At 34.7% G+C, this 19,349-nt stretch overlaps 1 protein-coding gene across 15 annotated transcripts in view; it reads right to left on the reverse strand.

Annotated features, from left to right (window-relative positions):
• The window catches only part of LOC115224382 (kinesin-like protein unc-104), a 300,207-nt gene that overhangs the window by 50,853 nt on the left and 230,005 nt on the right, over positions 1 to 19,349 (reverse strand). For 9 of the 15 annotated variants that reach the window (XM_029795269.2, XM_036513464.1, XM_036513462.1 and 6 more), the window contains 5 exons: positions 19,081 to 19,221; positions 7,263 to 7,400; positions 5,833 to 5,951; positions 4,777 to 4,865; positions 1,008 to 1,137 (listed from right to left, as the gene is read on the reverse strand). In XM_029795269.2, the coding sequence (XP_029651129.1) occupies positions 1,008 to 1,137; positions 4,777 to 4,865; positions 5,833 to 5,951; positions 7,263 to 7,400; positions 19,081 to 19,221 (617 nt within the window). The remainder of the gene's footprint in view (positions 1 to 1,007; positions 1,138 to 4,776; positions 4,866 to 5,832; positions 5,952 to 7,262; positions 7,401 to 19,080; positions 19,222 to 19,349) is intronic. The other 6 variants (XM_036513470.1, XM_036513468.1, XM_036513467.1 and 3 more) reach the window with 4 other exon arrangements.

Raw genomic sequence — 19,349 nt, forward strand, 5'->3', positions numbered from 1 at the left:
TACATATGTAATTTTTAAATTCATCACCTTTGCTAACAACATGAACAAAACCCAACTCACGCACAAACATATTCAAACATATACAAACATGTACAAATTATGCAAGTTCTATACATGAAATAAAGTTGCTTAAAGAGAAAATCAGTAGACTTTGTTCAAGGTTAGAAATTTGTCATAGTATTTGAAATATAAAAATCATCAGCAGTAAGCTTATGGATAAGATGGTTTATGCTTTTGAACACCATTATACACTCATATCAGTGGAGGCGCAATGGCCCAGTGGTTAGGGCAGCGGGCTTGAGGTCTTAGGATCGCGGTTTTGATTCCCAGACCAGGCGTTGTGAGTGTTTATTGAGCGGAAACACCTAAAGCTCCACGAGGTTCCAGCAGTGGGTGGTGGTGAACCCTGCTGTACTCTTTCACCACAACTTTCTCTCACTCTTTCTTTTCCTGTTTCTGTTGTACCTGTATTTCAAAGTCCAGCTTTGTCACACTCTCTGTCACGCTGAATCTCCCCGAGAACTAAGTTAAGGGTACACGTGTCTGTGGAGTGCTCAGCCATTTGCATGTTAATTTCATGAGCACGCTGTTCTGTTGATTGGATCAACTGGTACCCTCATCATCGTAACCGGCGGAGTGCCAACAACAATACAGGAAATATGTTTTAAAGTCACAACAGTACAACATTGATCAGGATAAAGATTGAATAAAGAATTAACTTCATTGAATAAAGAATTAAGTTCGTGGAATAAAGAATTAAGTTCATTGAATAAAGAATTAAGTTCGTTGAATAAAGAATTAAGTTCGTTGAATAAAGAATTAAGTTCGTTGAATAAAGAATTAACTTCGTTGAATAAAGAATTAAGTTCGTTGAATAAAGAATTAAGTTCGTTGAATAAAGAATTAACTTCGTTGAATAAAGAATTAAGTTCGTTGAATAAAGAATTAAGTTCGTTGAATAAAGAATTAAGTTTGTTGAATAAAGAATAAAGTTCGTTGCTACTCACCAAGCATTTCATTAGAATCTGGATTGGTACCTTCGCCCTCAACGATACGTTCTTCCTCCTGCGGTGGAAGTTCAACAGCTTTCTTCAAATTACTGCAATCTTGTGCAAGTTTTGGGCTATACAACTGTTTCTACCGAAGACAAAGACATAACTACAGCCTGGATAACGTCTTGAGGCTTATGGCAGTGTCGGTAGCTTCTTGTGCAATGAGACAGAATTGAGCTAACTAAAGTACCCCATCCACCCACCCACCCACTCACTACTTGTATTATCGATGTGGAAATATCTTATGAAGGCACTGAATAAATGTTTTTTGATATCAATAATAGACTCTAAAGATTGATCTTTAAAAGTAATTAAAGGTAATTAGTAGAAAAATGAAGGCAAACACTAAAGTGCACACCCCTCAAATGTAAAATGCACAAACATCAACACACACATGTGCACATGCATACAAGTGATTACATCAACCCCCAGTGCATGACTGGTACTTTATTTTATCAACTTCAGAAGGATGAAAGGCAAAGTTGACCTCGATGTGATTTGAAATCTGAAAATAAGGTGATGTAACTAAGCAATGCAAGGCACTTTTATCGACAGTCCACTGCCCTGATGATGACGATGATGATGATGATGATGATAATTTCTTACATAGGCACAAGACCACATATTTGGGAGAAATAGCTAGTTATAATGACTACCCCCACCTCCTCTACCCCCAGTTCTTGACTGCAACTTTACCAATCCCAGAATGATGAAAAGAAAAGTCAGCAATGGTGGGATTTGAACTTAAAGGATAAAGGAGCTGTAACTAAACACCACAAGGCATTTCTGCCAATCTTCCAATTCAGATTTTGGCACAAGGCCTGCAATTTTGAAAGGAAATGGCTAGACAAGTACACTGCTTCCAGTATATGGCAGGTACTTTATTGTATTGACTCCAAAAGAATGAAAGGAAAAGTTGGCATTGACAGAATCTGAACTCAGAATGGAAAGAGCCCAAAGAAATGCCACCAGGCATTTTGTCAAATGCACTAAAAATTCTGCCATCTTGCCACAATTGTAGTAGTAGTAGTAGTAGTAGTAGTAGTAGCAGCAGAAGCAGCAGCAGCAACAGCAGCAGCAGCTCCAAAATCGGGCATAAGACCAGCGATTTTAGGAAGAAGGGTTAGTGAACTACACTGACCCCTACTCACCAGTCCTCCCCTAGCCCTTATTTTATCCATCTAATGATGATGATTTGGAATTTCAGTAGGTCATGAATTGGTGGGGGATGGAGTCATTAATTTAACTAAGGCCCTCTCCCCAGATTCTCACTCCTTTCACTCGACTAGTAACTATTTTCTAAACCCCTAAAATGATGAATGACCAAACTAACATAGGCAGAATTCAAAAACTGACTTAATACGTGTGCCCTTTTAAAATGACAATATACATGAAAGTTCAAGACAACATACATATTTAACCAATATATTTCTTTAGTTTTAATGAATAACAAAATCTAAACCAGTGATTCTCAACCAGGGTCCATATAACCCTTGTGGGGCCCAAATAAGATTTTGCTGTTCTATATTTAAGAGATGAGGAATTATGTACTTTATTTACATTCGATGGATATTTGTCCTCATCTTGTTTGTTGTCAACCCAATGTTTTGGCTGATATACCCACCACCTTCTTCAGGTGTCTTGGGGAAATTTCGAACCTGGGTTCTCATTCCTAAGGTATTTTTCGATGTTATTATTGTTATTATTATTATCATTATTATTATTATTATTATTATTATTATTATTGTTGTTGTTCAGGTCACTGCTTGGAATCGAACTAGGAATCTTGGGGTTAGTAGCCCATGCTCTTAACCACTATGCCATATGCCACTGGCATATAGCATAGTGATTAAGAGCAAGGGTTACTAACTCCAAGATTCCGAGTTCGATTCCAGGCAATGACCTGAATAATAATAAGAACAACAACATCAAAAAATACCTTAGGAATGAGAACCCAGGTTCGAAACTTCCCCAAGACACCTGATGAAGGCTGGAGGGTATATCAGCCGAGGCATTGTGTTAACAACAAACAAGATGAAGACAAATATCCGTCGAATGTAAATAATGAAAATAAGATTTTGCTGTTAAAATTAAGTCCAATAAATTAGTTGTACTTCTACAATGCACAAAATATTTTAATAATTTTCTTTTAATACAATTCCTAATAATATTTAATTATGAATGGCTATGAGGGTCCAGTAGTGTAAAGTAGGGATCAAATAAAATGGTTGAGAGCCACTGATCTAAACAAAATATTTTTACAGAATTTACGTAAATAAAAATTAACAAAAGTCATATTATAAAAACAATGCACAAAAACAGAACAGAATGTGTGCATGTGTGTTGTGTGTGTGCATGTGTGTCTGTTTTATTGTTGCTGTTTTTTAGACCAAGGTCAGCTCTGAGAAAGCAGTTCTAGTTCTGAGCATCTATCTTTTACTGGTTTCAGTCATCAGACTGTGGCCATGCTGGGGCACCGCCTTAAAGAAACTTTAGTTGAATGAATCAACCCCAGTACTTTCAATTCTTTTAAGCCTAGCACCTATTTTATTGATCTCTTCTGTCGAACTGCTAAGTTACAGTGGTGGGGGTGGAGTGGACAAACACACACACACACACACACTTGACAGGCTTCTTTCAGTTTCCCTTTACAAAATCCACTCACAAGGCTTTGGTCAGCCCGAGGATATAGTAGAAGACACTTGTCCAAGGTGCCACGCAGTGACTCTGAACCTGGAACCATGTGGTTGCGAAGCATGCTTCTTACCACACAGCCGCACCTGCATCATTCAAAATTTTTTCTCCTAAAAACACTGCACGCATGGCCATGCTATACATGTCATTTATTTTTCCTCTTTTTTTTTTTATCACTAAGATTGTGTGGCTGAAAAAAACATTTTGATACCAACTTGTAAATATGGAAATATTATTCTAATAGCTGTATATTATGAATCTTTGCTCATTATTTTATTTCATTTTGATTTCATACAGGAGTTTTTAAAAAATGTTTGGGTTATTTCTTTTAATTGGTTACTTCTAAGCCCTCAGATTATTTCTACATCGTGACATACAAATATGTATGTATATGTATATATATTTCTTTACTGCCCACAAGGGGCTAAACATAGAGGGGACAAACAAGGACAGACAAAGGGATTAAGTTGATTACATCAACCCCAGTGCGTAACTGGTACTTAATTTATCGACCCCGATAGGATGAAAGGCAAAGTCGACCTCGGCGGAATTTGAACTCAGAACGTAACGACAGACGAAATACCGCTAAGCATTTCGCCCAGCACGCTAACGCTTCTGCCAGCTCGCCGCCTGTCTATGTATATGCATATATGTGTATGTGTATGCTTGAATATGTATGAATATAATGCATATATGTATGTGTGTGTGTGTGTGTGCAAGCATTTATGTGTGTGTGTGTGTGTATATATATATATATTTATATATATATGCAAACATGTATATAACTACACATATACACACAAGTAATCTGCATGTGTATGCATTTAGATATATGCATATATGTATGCATATATAGTAACTGTATATATTGCATGTCTCTAAGATACATTTGTGTATACATACATATGTATATATACATATATGCACGCACACACACATACATAAACACAAACATATACACAAATATACCCACACACAAGTAAACACACCAGGTGTGTTCAGGTAGATAGTGAAGGTAAATTGAACGCACCTTTTCGAAGTAGTTATCATCATCAAAAGATATTTTGGCATTTCCAGATTGCTTGATTCCTGGAGCATAATCAACAGTGTCCTCTTTTTCTGTAAAAAAAAAATAAAACAAAATCAAATAAAACAAAAATTACTCTTTAATCCATACGTACCCCAAGCCATGTAGTGATAATATATTAAGAGTACCCATCTTTGTTGCTTGCTAACTCTTGTTATCTTCTACTTAAGTCATTGGACTGCGGCCATGCTGGGGCACTACCATGAATGGTTTTAGTCTAACTACTCAACCCTAGTACTTATGGGTTGTTTTTTTTTAAATCTGGTACTTAACTTATTAGATTCTTTCGTTGCTTTTACTGAATCGCTAAGTTGTGATGATGTAAGGACATAAACAAACCAACACCATTTGCCAAGTTGTAGTAGGGCAAACACAAAGAGAAGGAACTCCATTAACTAAATTTGGAACTTAAAACATTAGGATTATTTCCTACAACACATTTACTATGTTAATACCTTAAATATTAAATATTTAACATAGTAAAATCCAGGCAAGGTTGTTTATGGAAGACCAACAGTTGCCCAAGCATACCAGCTTCCCCTTTCCTTGCCACCGATGTTACCCATTTGCATCTGGCATAAAGCCACCATGCTCTCTATTACAACACAACTCAGTCAAGGAAGCATTTTCTTTGCCATATGACTTACTTGGCAACCTTGCTAATGCCAGTATCATTAAATAAAGCATCTAGTACACAGGGTAAAGTGATTGGAAATTCAGAAGGGCCTCCAACCATGAAAACAATGCCGAAGTAGACATTGGAGCTCAACATAGTTCTCTATTTCATCACATCTTGTGAAACCACCCAAACCATGCCAGCATGAAGGACAGACCCTTGATGATGACAACGATGATGATGATAGTGATGATTATGATGATCATGGTGATGATGGTAATGGTAATGGTGGTGGTAGTGGTGTTGATAATGATGATAGGGAACTTCATTCTACAGAGTATTTGGTCAGCAGAATGCAAAGAAGGGACCAAATGTCTTCTTACCTGTCACAGCTTGGACAGCCACACATAGGTATCCTTTCACATCTCCTTTCTCGTTGACAATGGCAACACGGTGTACCAAAGGAACCGGATAGAATAAATTACTCAAGTATACAAAGGACCTGTTTTGGTGTTTTGGGTGGAGAAAGAATAAAATAGAAAAGAATAATTTAGCAAACAAATTTAAGAAAACAACATTTGATATACATATACACACACACATACACACACAAATATATAGACCAGTGCTTTTCAAACTTTTTGCTGGAGTGGAACCCCAAGGAAACATTCCACTGGCTCGAGGAACCCCTATGCAATAATTTAATAGTCTTATGCACACATATCTGCACAGGAGACTTAAAAATTACTGCCGATTTTAGCAGTTTTGTAACTTCTTGCGGAACCCCTGCACTGTACTGGAGGAACCCTAAGGTTCCACGGAACCCTGGTTGAAAACCACTGATATAGACAAATACACTTTATATATCTTGACTCCAAGGAAGATATAGGATGTGGCACACAAGCAGTCAGTTCCGTACGCATTGCTTTTCATAGAGGAAACAGCTGTAAGCTAATGAATGTGGTTACATAACTTCTGTTCTTTTGTCATTCAGTAACTGATCTCCCTTTCTTTGTGTGTGTGTGTGTGTGTGTGTATAATATATATATATAAAATAGAGAAAAATTGTAATTCAAATTGAAGTTATAGCTACGAAACGCACATAGTATTTTTTTCTTATTATATAATGCTTATTCATTTTTTTGTATTTTTTTGTGATCTAGATATATGTTTTATAATATATTTTATTTTTTCTATATGATATGGTTTATGTCTATCATTGTTTGAATTACATAATAGTGGTCTTTCTCTAATTTATATATATTATATATTTATATTGTGAAATTTGATTCAATACTAAATCGAATTTTTCCCTCTAAGTTTGGAGTTATACTCCCTAATATTATATATGTATATATACACACACATCATTCATGCACTTATACACACACACCAGATACGTATACATTTATGCACACATACTTGCTTATATATTCGATGCAAGTTATAGCAACACACAAATTAGATTGTGACAAATAAATGGATTCAAGACATGGATGTCATTAGACATGTTCAAATATCTCCTTAAAAGAGGGATATTTGATATTTCACACACACACACACACACACATACATACATACAAACATACATACATATAAGATAGATTTGCAGAACACACATACACACAATTTAACTTTTGTAGGAGAAAAAGAAGAAGAAGTAAAAGATGAAGAAGTAAAAGATGAAGAAGAAGTAAAAGATGAAGAAGAAGTAAAAGATGAAGAAGAAGTAAAAGATGAAGAAGAAGTAAAAGATGATGAAGAAGAAAAAGATGAAGAAGAAGTAAAAGAAGAAGAAGAGCTGTGAATGTACCTTCCTACAAGACGAAACCAGGGAAAGCGGTCATAAAACGGATCACCACCAGTCATGTTATCGATGCTTGGTTCAGGTGAAGTAGGGGAAAGCTCAGCCTCATTGTGGTACATCTCTCGCATCAGCTCCAGTCTTTGTCTGCAAAGAACAAGGAATTAAAAAAAATAATAAAAATCATATAATTCTTGTTTTCTCTACAAGTTTTTGTTTGTAACATTTGCATGTTAGAAAAAAATAACATTGTATTTTTAAGAATAATTCTTTTTTTTTTTTATCGTGGAATAAATATGCAATAGATATTATTATTATCATTATCATTTTTACTATTATTATTATTATTATTATTATCAAAGCAATGAGCTGGTAGAATCAGTAGCATGCTTGACAAAATGCTTAGAAATATTTCCTCTGTCCCTATCTTCCGGGTTCAAATTCAGCTGAGTTCAATTTTGCCTTTTCATCTTTTTGGGGGTCAATGAAATAAGTACTTGTTGAGCACTGAGGCTAATGTAATCAACTAACCCCTTTCTCCAAAATTTCAGGACTTGTGACTCTAGTAAAAAGAATTATTATTAATATTGGTTCGAAATTTTAGCATAGGACCAGCAAGTTCAGGGAGGGCGTAGGTCAATTACATCAGCCCTAGTGCTCAACTGGTACTTATTTTATCGACCCAGAAAGGATGAAAGGCATCAACCTCAGCAGAATTTGAACACACAACATAAAGACAAACAAAATGGCACTAAATATTTTGTCCTGATACTAATTATTCACCCAGCTCACCACCTTAGAATTATTATTCATATTATTATTATTCTTTCTTTTATTTGTTTCAGTCATTTGACTGCGACCATGCCGGAGCACCGCCTTTAGTCGAACAAACTGACCTCAGGATTTATTCTTTGTAAGCCTAGTACTTATTCTATCGGTCTCTCTTGCCGAACCGCTAAGTGACGGGGACGTAAACACACTAGCATCAGTTGTCAAGCGATGTTGGGGGGGGGGGGACAAACACACACATATATATATATGATGGGCTTCTTTCAGTTTCCGTCTACCAAATCCACTCACATGGCTTTGGTCGACCTGAGGCTATAGTAGAAGTCACTTGCCCAAGGTGCCACGCAGTGGGACTGAACCCGGAACCATTATTATTATTAGTATTATTATTATTATTTATATTTTTGTTGTTTTTCATTCCCACCCTCCCCTTTCCCCCCTTTTATTTACCATAACTGATCTTGTGAGGATCCTACCATTGATTTTGTAATTTATGCTTAGTTCTTGTGACAAAGTGCTGATGATAAGGGATAAAATGCAGCCAAAGATCAACTTTGCCTTTCATTTCTTGGGGCAGCTTGTGAAGTTGTGATATTCATACTGTTCTAGGAAACACTTGAGACTACAGTAAAATCAAACCATTCGGACAAGAGAATTGAAAGCAGTTCTCAAACGGAATTTCTCAAGAACTCACTCCCACAAAAATTACAGTACCCTGAATTACAAGCAAAAAAAAAAAAAAAAGTGAAACTCTCTTTACTCTCTTTTACTCATTTCAGTCATTTGACTACGGCCATGCTGGAGCACCGCCTTTAGCTGAGCAAATCGACCCCAGGACTTATTATTTATAAGCCTCGTACTTATTCTGTCGGTCTCTTTTGCCAAACCACTAAGTTACAGGGACGTAAACACACCACCATCGGTTGTCAAGCGATGTTGGGGGGACAAATACAGATATACATACATATATACGACAGGCTTCTTTCAGTTTCCGTCTACCAAATCCACTCACAAGACTTTGGTCAGCCCAAGGTTATAATAGAAGACACTTGTAGGGTAATTGTGAGAGGCTAGATCTGGCCAGTTCAAAAATAAGACGGACAGAATATTTTGGCTGGATATGGCAGGTTTGAATACTAGGGGGTTGAAAGAGGAAATCTGGATCACAGTACCAAGGGAAATCTTGGGCAGGTTAGTATCAAAAAGGCAAAGACAAACATGATGGAAAGATCTGGAAATTACTGCATAGGACCAGGACATTTCTGGACCCTAACCTAACATAATCACTGAGTACCCATTTTTATAGACACAGGGTACACACTCTTTACTCTTTTACTTGTTTCAGTCATTTGACTGCGGCCATGCTGGAGCACCGCCTTTAGTCGAGCAAATCGACCCCGGGACTTATTCTTTGTAAGGCCAGTACTTATTCTATCGGTCTCTTATCGCTAAGTGACGGGGACGTAAAAACACCAGCATCGGTTGTCAAGCAATGCTAGGGGGACAAATACAAACACACACATACATATATATATATATATATATATATACGACAGGCTTCTTTCAGTTTCCGTCTACCAAATCCATTCACAAGGCATTGGTCAGCCCGGGGCTATAGCAGAAGACACTTGCTCAGGATGCCACGCAGTGGGACTGAACCCGGAACCATGTGGTTGGTTAGCAAGCTACTTACCACACACCCACTCCTGCGCCTATCTTTCTTTAGTAAACACTGGATCTTTCTTTAGTAAACATAAACAAATGCAAGATAGATGTAAATATATATAAGGAACATGAGAGACTTAAGGGAGAACACTATAAGGTAAAGAAAAAATAAATCATGCCAACTCATAATGGCCAATTTTTCGGTTTAATGGAACATAAATTCCCCACCAGTCCACTGAAGGATTACTAATTTTTGCCAGTGGAATGGACTGGAGCATTGTGAAATGAAGTGTTTTGTTCAAGAACACATATAAGAGCACTCCGTCGGTTGCGACGATGAGGGTCCCAGCTGATACAATCAACGGAACAGCTTGCTCGTGATATTAACGTGCAAGTGGCTGAGCACTCCACAGACACGTGTACCCTTAACGTAGTTCTTGAGGAGATTCAGCGTGACACACAGAATGTGACAAGGCTGGCCCTTTGGAATACAGGTACAAGAGAAACAGGAAGAAAGAGTGAGAGAAAGTTGTGGTGAAAGAGTACAGCAGGGTTCACCACCACCCCCTGCCGGAGCCTCGTGGAGCTTTTTAGGTGTTTTCGCTCAATAAACACTCACAATGCCCGGTCTGGGAATCGAAACCGCGATCCTCCGACCGCGAGTCCGCTGCCCTAACCACTGGGCCATTGCGCCTCCACTCAAGAACACAATGTGTTCAAGAATCAAAACCACAATCTTATGATCAAGATTACGACACCCTAACCACTAAGCTATGTGCCTCCATGGGCAACACTATAGCACAAACATTACTTGAGGGATATCAATATAATGCAAAAGTCCTCAGTGGTATTCCACCAACACAGGAGGTTACAACTATGTGCATAATGACCATTGTATTGCTGGTATTACAAGAATCTATCAGCTCCAGAAGAGAGAAAAATCAATAACAAATGCTTTTTAGATTTTAAGCAAAGAAAAAAAAAAATTAAAAAAGCAATATAATATATCAAGGTAACAAAATCCTACATTCTGCCCTCAAGGCTATCACTTATGACAAACAATAATTAAGGTAATTGAAGTACTCAAAAAACTAATTTATAGGAATAATTGGATTACAAATACAACATCAATCAGTAAATAATAATAATAATAATAATAATATAATAATAATAATACCAGACAGTGGCTCTCATGGCTTCTGATCTTAACTGATTGGAAGTGTTATCATGTACATTGTTTTGTCTTGGTATAAAAGATGGGCTACAGCAAATATTCTGCTCAATACCATAGATTTGCTTGTCAGTTGTTTGACCTTAACCAGTTGAGCATGTCCCTTAGTGGCTGATGATATGTGCATCTCTGATCACGAACAGAAGTAGTGGGGGAGCATCATAGCCATGTGTTGAGAAGGATTCTTTGAGGTTTGAATAATTCACCTCTGGAAACATGGGTGTTTCGTTCAACGTCCTTAAATAACCCTTATTCAGGGACCTTTTGAGTGGGATGGGCTACTCGATCTGAAGAAAATTCTAACTGGGCTCCACCTGCAAGGTCATGTGCTGTTTATCTTGATATGAGATCACCATGTCGCGCACATATGGTTGTGATGCATGTGCCTGGTGTACCCTTATCAGACGGGTAGTCATGATGGGTATACTGGGCTTCGTATATTTTACCCCAGTGTCACTTTGATGGCATGCTCTGCTCGCTCACTCAATAATAATAATAATAATAATAACAATAATGATGATGATGATTTCAAATTTTGGCACATGTCCAGTAATGTTGAAGAAGGGGATAAGTCGATTACATCAGCCCCAGTGTTCAACTGGTACTTATTTTATCGAGCCCGGATGATGAAAAGCTAAGCTGATCTTGGTGACATTTTAACTCAGAACATAAAGACAGATGAAATGCCACTAAGCATTTTACCCGGCGTGCTAACAGTTCTGCCAGCTCACTGCCTAATAATAATAATAATAATAATAATAATAATAATAACAATCCTTTCTCTTACAGGCACAAGGCCCGAGATTGTGGGGAGGGGACTAGTCGATTGCACTGACCGCAGTGCTTCACTGGTACTTAATTGATTGACCCCCAAAAGGATGAAAAGCACAGTGGAATTTGAACTCAGAACCAGCGATGGGCAAAATACCGCTAAGCATTTTCCACGACATGCTAATGATTTTGCCAGCTCACCACCTTAGTAATAATAATAATAATAATAATAATAATAATAATAATAATAATAATAATCCACAAATTGGTATGAATAATGCCTTTCCCAAATGCATCATACATTATATATATATTACCCATTCACTTGTACATATGTGTATGTGCATGTGTGTACACACACACATTGGTTTAACTGTATTGGTTGAATCAGCTCAATAGATGCTATTTACCACAAGAACAACAGTAACAGTACTAATAGCTATAATAATAATAATAATAATAATAATAATAATAATAATAATAATAATAATAATAGTAATAATAATGATAATGATGATGATGATAATAAAATCATTTACAGCAAAATTTTCAGAGAGAGTGAGCAAGAGATAGAACAAAATTCAAAACAAGGTGAAACATGATTGAAAAGCTAATGCAATTGATACAAAATGAAAAAAAATATTGCAGAAAAAATATAAAAATAACTGACAAAAAATAAAATAAAATGAATAAAATAAAATAAAATAAAATAAAATATAATTAAAAAAATAGCTACAAACAATTAAAACAAAAAAAATTAAGTGAAATATTGTCCAGCTTTGTTGATAGAGCAGTAAAGCAAAAAACAGCATAAAATTGTGCCGCAGTGGCGCCGTGAGGAGCTGATAATTTATGTGTGTTCCTATCAGTATATACCCAAGGAATATTTATTAAATGGTACTATTTCATGCAATTTTAATATGTTTCTACATTATGAAACACAATGTACTGTCATAAACATTAATTTAATATGATGTAATGTTGAAATTAATTATAATGCTCGTTAAACAGGAGTAGAGTTTATAAATTCCACTAGATACAACACAAACACCACACACTAAGGACTAAGGTATTCAGAGCATGCTCTGCTATTTCTGTTGCGTTCTCATTTTCTATCTCTCTTTTTACTTGTTTCAGTCATTTGACTGTTGCCATGCTGGAGCACCGCCTTTAGTCGAGCAAATCAACCCCAGGACTTATTCTTTGGAAGCCGAGTACTTATTCTATCGATCTCTTTTTGCCGAACCGCTAAGCAACAGGGACATAAACACACCAGCATCGGTTGTCAAGCAATGCTAGGGGGGCAAACACAGACACACAAACACACACACGCACACATACATATATATACATATATACGACGGGCTTCTTTCAGTTTCCGTCTACCAAATCCACTCACAAGGCTTTGGTCGGCCCGAGGCTATAGTAGAAGACACTTGCCCAAGATGCCACGCAGTGGGACTGAACCCGGAACCATGTGGTTGGTAAACAAGCTACTTACCACACAGCCACTCCTGCGCCTATACTCATTATCAATATAAATTATACAGTTGCTTTGATATTTTGAAATTTATTTATTAAAAAAATATTCATATCTAGTTGACGATGATACTATTTTCATAGGTACATGTGTATGAGAAGGATACACATAGATACACGTGTGGGGTGGGGGTGGCAAGGTGTATGTATGGTATGTTTTTTTGCTTTTGTTTTTTACATTTTGTTTTGATGGAGTAAATTTTTTTCATTATGCTTGAGGTTAAAGGTGTGTCTGTGTGGTCAGAAAGTTCACTGCCCACCCACATAGTCTGGGGTTCAGTTCCTATGCATAGTGCCTTTGGTATTTTCTACCATAGCTCCTACCCAACCAAAAGCCTTGCAACTGGACCCGGTAGATGGAACCTAAAAGAAGCCAACTATATATGTGCAGGGAGACATCTACTTATCTTGACATTGCACAATGGTTAGAACTAAGTATCATCACCATAAAAAGGGTGGCTTTTGTTTCCAACCTTATGCAAAAACATGTTTGGCCATGGGTGAAATATTACTTTGCTTCGGAAAAGATGAAGGTTGGCAACAAGAGGGGCATTTGACCAGAGAATATCTGCCCCAAAGAAGTTCATCTAACCCTTAAAAGAATGGAGTAATTGATATTAAAACAACAATAATGATTTTTAGCAATTTTTCCAGTGTATATAGATGTACTCACAAAATCTGGTAAGTGAATAGGGTTTTGGATAATGCCCTTAGGTGTTCAAAATCAATTAAAATTTGAGCAGAGAAATATATTTATCCTAATTCAATACCACTTGTACTTGTAATGGCATTCACCTGGGGTGAGTTTAGCCCTTTAGCATTCAGATTATTCTGTCAAATGTAAAGCTTATGTATTCACACCATGTAAAATTAATCTTGTATCATTTCATGACTTTAAGATTTCAATGATGTGATTGTTTATTTTTAAAACAACACAATAAGGTAGCTATGAATGACCATATCTGACTAGTTTGAACATAAAATAGGTAGAATATTTTGGCCGGATATGGCCGGTTTAAACACTAAAGGGTTAGCCAGCTTTGAGTAATGAGTTCACCATGCTAGACAGTTGTAATGGATACCCTTTATTGATTTATCTTTTCTTGATTTCACTACCAAAGACCATAGACTTGGGGGACCCAATTGAACTCAAGACCTCAACACATACAATTCAATCGATCTATGAAGTTGTTTGTAATGTTACCTGTGATAGACGGACAACACAGCCTAATGCAATGAAATGAAACCAGAGCTAAGCATCTTTAAATAGCCACTCATTCACACCTCAAAAGCATTCTTCATGAAAATTCCTGAGTTCATCAGAATAGCAATGTAAATTGAGCCAGTTTAAATGGAAAATTCAAATCTAGCCAGCAAATAATATATTTATGTCACCAGAACTAATTATATGAAGGAATATCATCAAAGAACAGCAAAATTTGTTCTTGTTTCGTTTGTTTTTTAAAGTTATGTACTTCTTGGAAATTATTCTATTTCTTCAAAAAATGAGGATTAATCAATTCTATGTAAATGGAATAAAAAGATTTAATTAGTTTTAAAAACTCAAATTAAATTAATGAACTTAATAAAATCAATTAGAAATTTAGATAAAAATTTTAAGTGATCAATAGAATTTGTATATATTTTTTATGTATTGTTAGTAAAATTAATTAAAACTTGTTACAAACAGAAAAATAAAAACACAATAAATTTATTATATGAATGAAATAAAAAGTAATGTTTAAAAAATATATTAACATAAATTAAGTTAATAAAATTTGAATAAAAATTAATCAATCAAATTGAAAAAATAAACATTGAATAGAAATTTTCAGTTTTAATCTTGATTAATAAATTAAACTTATTAAAATATTTTTATCAAAAAATTGTAAAAATTAAAACTGTTTAGATACAATAAGAGAATAAATTAGAGAGAAAAAAAAAGAAAAAAGCCAACCTCCCTCTTTCTAAAAGCAAAAATCAACATAATTAGATTCATAATAAAAAAAAATAGAAAATTTTAATGGTGACTTATATAGAAAGAAACTTCAGATAGATAAAAGAAAGAGGGTGGGGCTGGGTGCTGTACTGTTCCTATCACTCCAAATGGTAGAAATAATATAGGGGCTAAAATATCTAAAACTTCATGAACACACCTCATCAAGGATCCAATCCCTCCTGAATCTAATGTGTGCTAAAGTCAATTCATAAATAATTCTTTCTATGATAGAAAAGGTTTAAATTTCAAAAATAGGTTGTAAAGATAAACATCCTACACACACATATATTGTGACAGCCATGTATGTATATATATATATATATATATATATATATATACACATACGTATATTGGTCTTGACAATGAACATTCAAATTGTTCACTCAATTAACCTGCCTACTCATAAAATTAACATATAAGTGGTTGTGTACTCCACAGATACATGTACAATCTATCAAACAGGCTTCCACACAGTTTCCATCCACCAAATTTCACTCACAAGGCTTGAATCATCCTAAGGTTATGGTAAAAAGACAATTGCTCAAAATACCAGACAATGAGATTGAACTCAGACCCTCATAGTTTCAAAACTAACTTCTTAATCACTCAACTATGCTAGCATCTTTCCATACAAATACACAGACACATTCATAATCATTCTTGTATATATATATATATATATCTTCAAACATATGCACATAGATATAGACACATATCAGTGGCAAAGTATTCCTCATGAAGAATAACAGGCACAATCTATTGAAAAGGCTTCCATACAGTTTCTACCTGACCAACTTTTTTTATTTTTATTTTTTTAATTATTTTTAAAGTCATGATGATGATGTCAATGAAATCTTTAAATTTTAAATACAATAGCAGCAACAGCAGTGATATTGCGGTGGAGGGGGAAAGGAAGAGCAGTGAATCAACAGCAACAACATTAATGATAATTAAAAGATAATTATAGCAATAATTAAAGCAACAATCGTACAACAGATGGAACATGCAAATTGCCATTGGTACAGTATGTATATGCCTGTGAAGTGACACATGGTGTGCATTAATCTTTTCTAAGTTGCAAAGAGCTACAAACTGACAGTTCCACCCACCCATCCATCTTAAAATGCCACTTTCATGTATACATTTTACAAAATAAATAAAAATAAATAAATAAAAGTATAAAATTAAGGCAAATTTTGAAACAAGATAAATAAAAAAAATAAAATTATACAAATGTGAACAAAAACAAACAAAACAATGCAAAAAAAAAACATTGAACATTTGATATAAAATATATATCTAACACATATGACAAATAGCAAAAATTAGGCACATGATAACTTGACAGATGTGTGTACATATATGAGAGTATGTGTTGTATGTAAATATATAAATAAGTCAACCAGAGGCAAGAGACAAAAGAGACAAGAACCATTGGTTTTCAAAATAATCCCAGACTTAAAGAATTTGGCTCATCAAAGTACATATTAATGACTTGCATGTATAGTTTTTTAAAAAAATATTATTTTTGTGTAGTTTAAAAAAACATCATAATTTAACATCCATCTTCCATCCTAGCATGAATATGAGGGTTTGAAGGATACAACAAACTGCAGGACTGCATTGAGTTCTAATGCCTGTTCTGATATGGTTTCTATGGCTGAATGCTCTTCCTAATGCCAATCGCTTTACTGAGTGTAAAGAATATCTTTATATATAAAAGTCAAGTTGTGTGTCTGTCTCCTACGATTTAGATTCCTAACTACTCCCACATTTTGCAGTGCAGTTTAACCAAAACCGGGTATCTTATAGTCGTGATTCATATCGAGCCCTTCTGGGTATTAGCGCGCGTCTACGATGAGTCTACGATTTAAAAAAAAATTTACCATCATTTTTTTCCATTTTAATGCATTTTTTCGCTATTATATAAGGGAAGTAACTCTCTAAAAATGTCTACGATGAGTCAACGATTTTTTAAAAAATTACCATAATTTTTTTTCCATTTTTAATGCATTTTTTGCTATTTTTTTGGCTATAACTCTCTAAAAATGCTTATATAGTTATTTCCCTTACAAACCCGAGCAACACCGGGTGATACTGCTAGTTATAAATGAAAATAAAATTGAACACTAAAACAAGCCCAGTTACTAAATTTGCAATTAAGTTAGAATACTGAAAGTTGAATATTGAAAACTCCAAGCGATTCAATATTATCTCTATTACACCCCTGATATCCTTTAAAATATATTATTTATATGATACACTTTAGAAAATATTATTTATTTTTCTACTTCTGGACTTTCTAACATCAAACTTTCTCCTAAAGCTTGTCACCATTTCCATTTCTGACTAACAAAATTTTCTCAGATAATTGAAATTCTCATATTGTTTAAATACTTTCCAAATGTTTTTTATTGGAACTTTTCATAAATTCCTTTACAGGGTTTAGACCTAGAAACAAGTTTTTAGTTTGTTTATTTTTTTAAGACTAGTCACAAGAAGGAGTAGTGCATGAATCTAAGAGGAAAGAGATTGTTTACTTCCAGGTAATCTCTGATGAGGAAGATGTATGATCAAAGATGTTGCAGATGTGACAATCCCATTATTTTCTATACATTGTCCAATGAAACCTTTTTTTGTTTTTTCAAATAGCATGATGTGCTTTGAGAGAAATCTAGTAGCTATTTCTAGTAAATTGAATAACTGTGAAGAAGCTCCCTTGGCCCCAAAAAAGACTGAAGAATTTTATAGTGGTATACTTTGAAATAAAATGGATTAAAGTTTTGGTTAAAACAGGGTTTTATCACATGACCTACAAGTACAAATTGTGAATTTTTTTTTTGTCTCAGATATAATCAGTCATTTCCTTCCAAGAATTTTACTGAGAAAGCAAATACTTTCTGCAAAGATTTTAACATTAATTTTTAATTTTTCAATGAATCTTTCTTCAAGAGTATTAGTATTTATCTGACACCCCCACCCCACTTTTTTTATAGGACTCCTAAACTTTAACATCTAAATTTTCCAACAAACCATAAACAACCCACTCCATAGGCATACTTCAGATATACTAACCTTGCTTACCTTAAATTTGTGCCACACAATTCAAATACAGGGTTGGTTTAATCAGCTATAACCTCCACCAAAATGTCTAGCTTTGTGTTAATCTTAGAAATCCACATTTAGCACAAATAAGTTCAAATTAGTTTTCATTAAAAAATATTTCTGTTTTAGCCCCATCGTTTTTTCATTCAATAAATCTAACAAAAAAAAATTATCATTAATCTGGATTAAATAAATATGTCTATAAAATAAATAACTTTGTCTCCTTTCTTCACAGCATAAACAAGTCATTAAAAGGAATTCATAAACCAAAGATTTCTAATATCTGTGATTATTTAAAAAAAATAATGTAATAATTTTGTCTTTATACCAATGTTTGTACTCCGTGAGTACGTGTGTATATATATATATATGTATATATATATATATATAATATAATATAATATATATATATTTATACAAACACACACGCAGACATATATATATATATATATATTCATACATACACACACACACCATACATTAATACCCACACAGATACAGCATGCTGGGAACAAGTGACCATAATATATCTAGCGGCAGTGGGAAGGTAGGAAGGAAGGAAGAGAAAAAGAAAATAGTTTACAAAAGAAAAAAAAAAGAAATATAAATAAATATATATATATAGATATGGAAAAAAAATAATTAAAAAAAAAACATTTTTTGAAATTAAAATGAAATATATATATATTTAATAATAGCTTGGCCGCTGGGAGGAAACTATGACAGACCTGGATGGGATGAGATTGTAAAAGTTAAAGTAAGTCTGGTTGCCACAGGCGGCCAGGCAGTGAAAGAAGTCCTGTTTGGCCTCAGGTGTCTCGGGTGATAGATCCTCATTATATATCTGTCGCATGAGCTCCAACCGTTGTCTACAAGATGAAACAAGTTCGTTAGACGTTAATAGGTTACACACAACGATTTTTTTTTTTTTTTTTAAGTAGGATTAGGTTTTTAGCGTTTCACACAGACCATCAAACAATTTTACTTTTTTAGCTTT

This window comes from Octopus sinensis, linkage group LG25, assembly GCF_006345805.1.
Source record: "Octopus sinensis linkage group LG25, ASM634580v1, whole genome shotgun sequence".
In the NCBI taxonomy this organism is placed as follows: Eukaryota; Metazoa; Mollusca; class Cephalopoda; order Octopoda; family Octopodidae; genus Octopus; species Octopus sinensis.